Source organism: Trachymyrmex cornetzi, unplaced genomic scaffold (assembly GCF_001594075.2).
Source record: "Trachymyrmex cornetzi isolate Tcor2-1 unplaced genomic scaffold, Tcor1.1 scaffold238, whole genome shotgun sequence".
Taxonomy (NCBI): Eukaryota; Metazoa; Arthropoda; class Insecta; order Hymenoptera; family Formicidae; genus Trachymyrmex; species Trachymyrmex cornetzi.
This window is the reverse complement of record NW_017297040.1, coordinates 101,271-111,026: the sequence shown is the minus strand read 5'-3', so window position 1 is coordinate 111,026 and position 9,756 is coordinate 101,271. Positions and strand designations below refer to the sequence as shown.

Sequence of the window (9,756 nt, the reverse complement as noted above, 5' to 3'; positions counted from 1 at the left end):
ACACTTGTCACATAAAGATAATTTTACATTGTCAACATCACATATTTCAACAAATTTAATGACAAGGTCCAGTATCATTACTTTCGATGGCGTAGATGACTGCACCAATCGCTGGATAGTTGTCCGTTTTTTCGATTAACGCCATCTACATAGTATGAAGCAAAACGATGCGGTTGCCTCGGGTATCGTCAATCTCAATTTCTACGTAAGACATTGGTCCCACAGCGATCCCGATCTCCAGAAATTCGTACGCTGTTGGTGTCAACGCTAATAGTCTTGCCAAAATTGTACGAGAAGCCACGCTGTAATGAAAAAAAAAACAAACGAATAAGTGATCTGCAGAGAAAATTATTAAAAACCATATATAAAATACTTACGGTTGAACGTACGAATCCATGCCTTCCGAGCGCCTGATGCAGTAACGTCACACGAACCGCTTTCAAATCCTATCCCCTTTTTTATTCATCATTATCAGAGGAATCAAAGGGAGAATCTTCAGACCTAAAATTCGGCGGATAATAGAAATGCAGGTCGGTAATATACATACGTCTCCGCCTAGGTAAAAAATCAACGATAACACACGTGCCTCGAGTACACGTATGAATTTCAGATCTTATTTCCATTTTACTAAACGTTTTTACCGAAACGTAACCCTGCTGCTCTATCTGATATTTTGAAAACCAAGTATTAGTGCGTGTTGACACATTGCGGAAACCAAGTTCCCGGTTGCAAATTAAACGCGAGAGCGATGAACAATTATGGTTAGCCATTTTTCACAGATTGACTTTCCACAAAAATCCTCGGATGTTTGTGTGACCATTACCGGTCAATGACATCAAAAATGCAAGCATCAGATTTTTAGACACGTCCGGTGATGACATTAATATAGTCTGACACCACAATTGCAGCGTCTGGAAATTTGCAAGTTTCAATATTACTTTGTCCCCGTAATATAAGAAATTTTTTTCAAGGACATTTGACATGTTTTGCAACGATATCAAATAATAAAATATATATAATTTGATATAATTGAGATGCGACATTGTCAAACAGTGCAATATCTGTTAATATACAACTGCTTTATTAGCGGAATATAAGAAATTTTTTCAAGAATGACGATCATTAATATAATTTAATACAAATGCGACGTTGCCAAATAATGTGATATAATTGAGATGCAACGTTGCCAAACAGTGCAACATTTGCTAATATACAGCTGCTTTGTTAGCGTAATTTAAGGTTTTTTTCAAGAATCATTAATATAATTCAAGATTTTTATATTTCAGTCAACACCGATATGGGGCTTGTTGGGCCAATATCTCATAAGTAACCTTATAAACTCAGCTGCTTAAATGAACTCTGTTTTTATCAATACTTTTTATCCTGTGTTAACGATTAAACATATTTTATGTTTAATTGATATTATCAAGAGTTAAGACTTTAATTTTTCTGATTTGTTAATTAAAGCATTTAAAAAAATATTACAAATTATTATATTTAAGATGACAGTAATCAAAATTTGATTAACATACACATTATCCTTTCATGTTTTTAATAATATGTAACCTCATTGAACAGTTATCTTCATGGTTCAACTTATCCTTCGAGAATATTCTACATGTCCACTTACATCCTTGTAATTAATGTAACCTTTTTCTTGTTTATGAGATATATCAAGGATTTATAAGTACTCAATTATTAAACCAGATGAACATGCAACGTTTTAAAGCATTTACCATTGGTCCACCTATAATTATGTGAAGATTTATAATAATTTCAAGAAAATGTGTCACAACACGCTAGTCCCGCTCTACCCTACATCGATAGCATCGAGACTCCGTACTAGATGCTATCAAACCGCTATCGAACAGCTATAAACGGCTATTAGACTGATATTTAACAGCTATAAACAGCTATCAGACTGATATCGAACCGCTATCGGTTCATTTCAATATCTATCTGTTATATTTATTTTAAATATCTACAGGTTAGGGTGGCGAAAATAAAAACATATTAATGTAAGATAACATAGATTTTATTTAAAAATCTTTCAATTCTTCCTGATGTTGCGACCACCAGTTAAATATCTTAAATACATTTTGTAAAGCGCAATTCTTTGCGTGTTTTCCGCATCATATAGTGTTACAATCATCTAGATTACGCAGCACCGAATCGCGGTTTACGCTGTCACATAATGTTCCACATTAATATATGTATATATAAACATACTTGCAATTTTCCTATCAGTTGACGCTCGTCTACAATGTTAATGTTAATGGAAAAAGATTTTGGCATGTGATGAACAACGTTGGTTATTATTTTATGTATGTTTACATTATCGGTTATTTTGTCAGATCTATCAGGCAATAGGTCTGTTTGCGTTACATGAAAGCTCCAAATATTTTTGCACTTAAAATGAAATAGATATATATTTGGCTTTGAAAAGAGAGAAAGCAAAAATGTGGATTGCAAAAAGTCCAAGCAACGCGAACAGACCTAATAGCGGTAAATGTATTTGTATCTTGCACACAACATCTAGCAAATCACTAATACACTCCATTATTGCAAGACTCACTAACAGCTATCTGACTGACCTACTGTCTTGGAAATGACTGACAGCGCGGGGGTTGTGCGCGATTTTATAGTAAAGATGTTCGTTGGAACATGATATCATTCCAAGGAAAAGAGCAATGCCTCGGTAAAAAGTTTACACCTTAACCGAAAATTATATCACGTGATCAAATGATATCATGAATAAACTTCAGCATTTTTATCAATTATAATTTGATCAATGCGTTATATCAACATGCGAAAGTACAATGCCCCGATCAAAGGTTTATACCTCAGCCGAAAAGTCACGCGTTCGAACCATTCCACGGAAACTTCATTACTTATCAGTAACAATTAGATCATCACAATCAATATCAGCGACAAAAAGTACGTCTCGTGTAAAATCGTATACCTCAGCCATAAAGTATACGAGACGTCGCGCTCGAAAGAATTTACCTCAGCATTTTATCACTAGCAGCGCCTCGCGATATCGAACGGCTATCAGTCCATTATAAACAGATATCAGACTGATGTTTAACAGCTTTTAACATCTATCGGACTGATATTTAAGAGCTATAAACAGCTATTATCCTGATATTTAACAGCTCTAAACAGCTATTAGACTGTTATCAATCTACTATGAACATCCCAAACATTGCATTTTTACTATTGTTGAGTGGGAACGAAAATATAAATACTGACGGGGATCGCGCAAAGTCAGTCTGTGCAAACATGGCTAACCGTAATTGTTCATTGCTCCCGCATTTGATACGCAATCAGGAACTCGGTTTCCGCAATGTTTTAACACGCACTGGTACTTGGTGTGCTAAACATTCAACACTTCGAAAGGGTTTACGACTATGATGAATTAGACGGTCAATGTAGACGATCAGCGTTTTCTACATGTTGTAATACTTGGTGATATTCTTTCGTGGTATTGCACATGGGCTAATCGTATCTGTCGGGGTTATTATACATCTTGCATGTGTGTGATTAAAGATTCTCAAATAATTTCATATGAACTATTCTCTAAGGGCGGTATTCATAGTCGTTTCTTATATTTAAGATCGCCTTAAGTTCGATCTTAAGATGTCTTTTAGATTCATAGACAGGGAATAAGGTGGAACTTAAGAAAAAATTCAAGCTGTGACTTATGGAAGTCTAGCTTATTTGAAGATAGTCTTAAGCGTTTCAATAAGATTCATAAACATATCTTATTTCATATAAGCATGATCTTAAGATAGTCTTATTACTGTCGAATTCACAGTCATCTAAGACGATCTTAAGCATTTCTCTAGTAAGGAAAAATCCAAGTCGAGTGAATAGTAGACTTAAGTTCATCTTGTTTGATTTATCACGCACACAGTACTCAATTTAAAGTTTTTAAAGTTTAAATACACCTTGTTATTTCAAACGTTGAGGTGAAAAGTTTTTAAAATGGAAATAGAAGATATAAGAAATATTGATTTAGAAGATATAAGAAATATTGATTTAGAAGAAGTTGATGATGATTCTATAAGCGACGATGAAGGTTATGTGCGTGCTCCAAAAAGATACATAAGAGACTGGATCAATCCGTTTGAAATATATAACAATCGAGAATTCAAAAGACATTTCCGATTTAATAAAGATTCCATTCTATATGGAATTTTACCTCCGATAGAAAATGAACTTACATGTAATAATAACCGTGGTCTTCCCATTCCTTAATTGTATCAATTATTAATTTGTCTACGATTTTATGCAACAGGAAGTTTTCAAGTATGTAATTCAAATAATAAAATATATAAAGTAAAAATACACATTAAAAAGGCATCTTTAATTATATTTCAAAGAATGTTTGTTTTATACATCTATGTTACAATATTATATCATTAATATAGTTTAATTTTTGTAGCAAGTACTTGGAGATACCATAATTGTCTCACAGCCAACTGTCTCAAGAACAGTTTTTCGAGTATCTCTTTTAGCAAGACTCTTAAACCGATATGTAAAAATGCCTTCTTCGCCAGATGCCATACGAGAGAATCAAAGACTTTTTAAAGATATCGGATGTGGTAATAGAGGTATTGGTTTACCTGGTATTGAAGGAGCAATTGATTGCACGCATATACGCTTAACTGGTACAAGATTCCATAACATAGAAGAAATTTAAAGAAATCGAAAAGGATATTTTTTATTAAATGTACAGGTATGTATATAAAGATTTAAATAGAGTTGTATGCCATAAATAAAAAAAAATAGTTATTGGTCATCATATATTATATACTTGACGTTAATATAATATTATCAATGTAAAATATAATGTTATATTATATTTACATTATATACATATTTTGTTATAAATATTAATATAGAGTCATTTTGTCTTTTTTCGTATACAGGCTGTTGTAGGCCCTAGAACAGAATTTCTGGATATTGTTCCAGAATGCCCGGGTGGCCAACATGACAGTCGAATTTTCCAAAACTCTAGAATATACATGCGATACGTTCAACGACAGTTAACAGGAACTCTCGTTGGAGATGCTGGGTATCCGTGTCTACCATTTCTTTTAACTCCAATTCAAAATCCAGAAACAGATGAGGAAATTGCGTTAATATTATATCTTTAATTTATTATTTCAAAATTTTAATTGCTGATACAAATATTGTTAAAAATTATACTGTCAAGTGTTTTAAAAATAAATTAAAAATTAATATTCTGGTTCAAATGATAAAATTAAATAAAACAATAAATAGACTATGAGTCAAACGATCATTAATATTCAAAGGAAAAATAACATAAAAATTGACAATATGATAATCAATACTCACAATAATAAACAATATAATTAAGCGTTTCAAACCTTGATGGGATCATAAGGAGTCTTAATTATATTATTTATTGTTTAGTATTGATTATCATATTTATGCAGGGAATGGAAGTAACTCGTTACTTATAACGAAGTTACAGTTACAAGTTACTTTTTTGGTAACTTTACTAGTAACTGCGTTACTTTTTTTCTTTGGTAATTGTAACGGTAACGAAGTTACATTTTTTTGGTAACAGTAACGAATTTTACAGTTACTTTTATCGTTACTTTGCACATGATTGGACACGATGCGACACAAGCCACTTACACTGTAAAAAAATTTCGTAAATTTACACATATAATAAATGTAAAATAGATTACATGATTAGTTCTGTAAATATAAAAAATCATGCAATTTTACAGAAATTATGTAATTCCACAAAAATTATGTAAATTTATTTTTATTGTGTAAATATATCTTATTTTATATTGGAAATTATGTAAATAGCAGGATATTTTGAATATTTTCTGTAATTATCCAAATTTTAGTAATATTACGTAATATAAAAGAAATTTTTCGCGTATTGTTGTTAAATGTATAATAATATATAGTGCGAAATATATTGTCATATTATCGTTCCTGTAACTACACATACACATTGTAATTGTACTTCCATAATCTGCTTAGTTCCAAACCAAGAAATTATTTTTATTTGCATATTGCAAATATACAAACGTGTGGACGTTTACAACTATTATAGTGGATCTCAAAATTATCCAGTATAATAGTTATAATTTTACACAATTTTTTACAATGCGCTTGAGACTAAAGAAGCCTCTAGGCCAGTCCGCTGTGATTGTTGGTCGTCGATTTAAAAAAAAGTAACGGAAAAGTAACGAAAAGTTACTTTCTCAAGTAACGGTAACTGTAACGAGTTACTTTTAAAAATCGGTAACTAGTAACGGTAACTTGTTACTTTTCCTACTCGGTAACGAGTAACTGTAACTTGTTACTTTTAAATAGTAACTTTCCATTCCCTGTATTTATGTTAGTTTTTGTTTGAAAATTAAAGGTCATTTGGTTCGTAGTCCGTTTCTTGTCTTTTTATTTAATTTAAAAAATATTCTAAAAATACAGCTGTGATTTAGTCTTTACAAATTTAGTAATTAAAATATATTTTTTTATTACAGTTACAACGCACTTCAAAGAAGAACACGTCAAATTGTTGAAAGAACGTTTGGAATTTGGAAGCGTAGATTTCCATGTCTATCAAGAGGGTTAAGCAACAAGTTGATTTGTTCAACTACAATTGTAGTTGCTTGTGCTGTATTACATAATTTGTCATTAATGTTTAATGATATTTTGGAAGAAGAAGAAGAAGAAGAAGTAGAATATAACGAAATAGATGTACCAGAAAATGAACCACATTGGCAACCAGGTGAAGGTTTTGCGATAAGAGCAGCGCTTATTGAAAGACTATATAGATAAATTATATCCACTGAAAAAAGACATTAAAAATGTAAAAAAAAGCGTAAAGTATATTAATGCCATAAAAGAAGTGAAATCAAAATACAAAAAACCAAAGTTAATGCCATAAAAAAAGAAGTGAAATCAAGATCATTACGATCCTTTAGGACTGTGCTGTATGGGATAATTTTATAATTATAATAAACTTATAATACAAAATATATTTGATTTGACACCTTTTATTTTTCTCATAAGATTTTGTTTTCATATATTTGACGGAAGACAACACTACTTTTTCTGATATGTCTGTAATATGTCGAACTCAATATTTGATAAAATGTAGGTTTAAGATAGATACATAGGCAAGTAATATAAGATATTTATGATATATATCCATGTAATCTATGTAATTCAATATATGTAATCCAAAAAAACACAAATAAACTTTTAACATTATAAAAACAATATAAACTGACACGAACTTTTTCTAATTGCATATCCATTGAATTTTTATTTTAAAATTTGTTAATACTAATAGGTTGTAAATATTAAAAAATATTAACTTTTAACATTTTTATGTCATATATCATATTATAAAATAAGTTAGTGCAAATCTACTTTGAAGTGTACTTCTTTGTGTAATTAGAGAAATAAAGTAAAAGAAAATTAAGTAATATAATAATAATAAAATATATAATACTCTTAATTATTAATCTCACTGTTTCTTTATAAAAATAAAATACTTTGTACTGTCTTTGGTTAATAAGTCTTTGCTATTAAAAAACTTTCAGTTCTATGCTTTCATATTTTCTTTCTCTTTCTGCAACTGTAACTCTGCAAGCTCGGCTTTTGCACGAGCGGTTCGAATTTCTAAAAAATATAATTCATTAATAAATAATAAACCGTGGATCGATTTACAAGATAACTTTCGGTTATAAATGGCTTTTTCCACGTGCGCAGGATTGAATTAGCGAATTCTTATTAAAAAATTATTTCTATTTTACTCATCTTAATGATACATAATTAATGATAAATATGATAAATAGACGTTTCGGTCTGTCATCAGACCATTCTCAATATTAAACAAATAATGCATAAACCAAAACCATGGCAGCTTCAATACATATTCTAACTTATCTCACAACATATATTCGCTTTTTTCGGTATTACAGTTATATACATTTCCTCACGCAAGATTTTAAAATCTAACATTTAATCCTATAATAGGTGAATCGTCAAATTCTGTCATTATTATAATGTTTGCGCTACATGTGCTATGCTTTGATATACGATAGAAATTTCCTCGTGACTGAGATGACAGCTTCCTTTCTTTAAACAACTTCGATATCATCCGTACGTACATCGCTGAACTACCAATCTCAAATGTCAATAATCGAACCAAAGAACTTCCTGATTCTCCGTTAAAACATTTAATCCAGAATAGCAGCACAGCAAGGAATCACGTCCTAATGATAATATTACAACAGTCGAGAACGAAAAACACACATGATCAACACTCGACGATACAGACAATGAAATATAATTCAGTATGAAACTTTTCTTTCATTGTATTCAATTTTTCCTCGTGAACTTTTCGCATATCAGCTATTTTTTTCTCTTGTTCTATTATGTGCTTAATTCTTTCCATCTTTAGACCGTCTTCACTAACTAAAGTGTGTATAGTTCCTTTTTCTTTCATCAGTTTTGGTGCTCGCACACTATCAGTATCCCGATTTCCTTTTCTTTTCATAGGAAACCCTATAAACACAATTTAGTTAGCCAGTAAAAAAATAGTATGGAAATAAGTAATTAACATTACGTAATTAATATTACATTCATGGATGTTTTGATTTTCCTTGTTGTTTATATCTATAGTAACATCACCTGAAAATCATCAATATCCAATCTCAATTATTTTATAATTGTTTTTATAAACATGCATGTTCAATATTTTACATATATTTGATATATATAATTAAATATAATTTTATAAATAAATGATATTTATTTATCCTCGATGTTTTTTAACCGGATTTCAGCGGTCTTCTCCGGCCGCGAGACCCGTACATCCTCCTTTGCAACCAGCTCCTCTTGTAGCCTCGTGGCCAGTGCATCTGTTTGGCCGCGCCCTCAACTCCACCGGCAATCTCTAAAAGGAAAGCCCCGGTGCGGGCCCTCCTAGGACGGATTTCCTTAATCCCCAATTCTTGCAGATCTATTGTGTTTTTTGCAATCCTCATTATCTCTGCATACGTTGTTTCGCCTCTGCTGCTAATCTGCACGGCGGCGGTGCGCGGCGGCCTCCTTTGTTTCACCTCGGTGCTTAGTTTTGTCCGGGGTTGTCCCTTCATAGCGGCTCGGGCGATTACTCCACCCCTGATGGGGGAGCACTTTTCGAACCCTTTTTTGCTCTCCGACCTAGGATTTCGGTCCATAACTCCTGCCGTGGGATGGAGTCCTCCTACTGCACAGTGGGCCGGCTTTTCTCCCCCATGTCCCGCTTGCGCACGTCGGGTTTCACGGCTCTCTCTTCTCTGCGTTTCGCTTTCGTTTCTGTCCGCTTTGCAGCCGTGGGTTCCGACGGCTTTGTCATCTGCATGTCGGCTTTCTCTGTCCTGTGCGTTCTCGGAACAGAAGTTCCAGTGGCCCTGGCCATTTCCTCCGCTACTATCCTTCTGATCATTCCTGTAAGGGTCCCCGATAGGGTCTCCTCCTGCGGGCCACTCCGTTCCCTCCTTCTAACGGGAGATGGTGGTGGTGTTGGATTCTTCTTCGCGGGATCCACGATCTTGTGACGGAACCTCACCGGGCGATGCTCCAGGATTAGGCATTTGCCTTGGATCGCCGGTCTCACTGCCGGTGGAGGCTCCTCTCGCGGGGGATCGGACGTCCCCTCCAAAAAATTTTGAATCGGACGTAACATATTTTGATGGCGGCATCGTCACG

General features: G+C 33.0%; 1 protein-coding gene and 1 pseudogene across 1 annotated transcript in view; one reads left to right on the top strand and one right to left on the bottom strand.

The window, feature by feature from the left end:
- The window catches only part of LOC108761070 (uncharacterized), a 14,406-nt gene extending 14,261 nt beyond the window's left edge, over positions 1-145 (bottom strand). Inside the window, exon 1 of the mRNA XM_018507404.1 lies at positions 82-145. Coding sequence (XP_018362906.1) covers positions 82-145 — 64 coding nt within the window. The remainder of the gene's footprint in view (positions 1-81) is intronic.
- Positions 146-2,459: 2,314 nt separating this feature from the next.
- LOC108761069 (putative nuclease HARBI1) lies at positions 2,460-7,090 on the top strand (annotated as a pseudogene).
- The last annotated feature ends 2,666 nt before the right edge of the window (positions 7,091-9,756 follow it).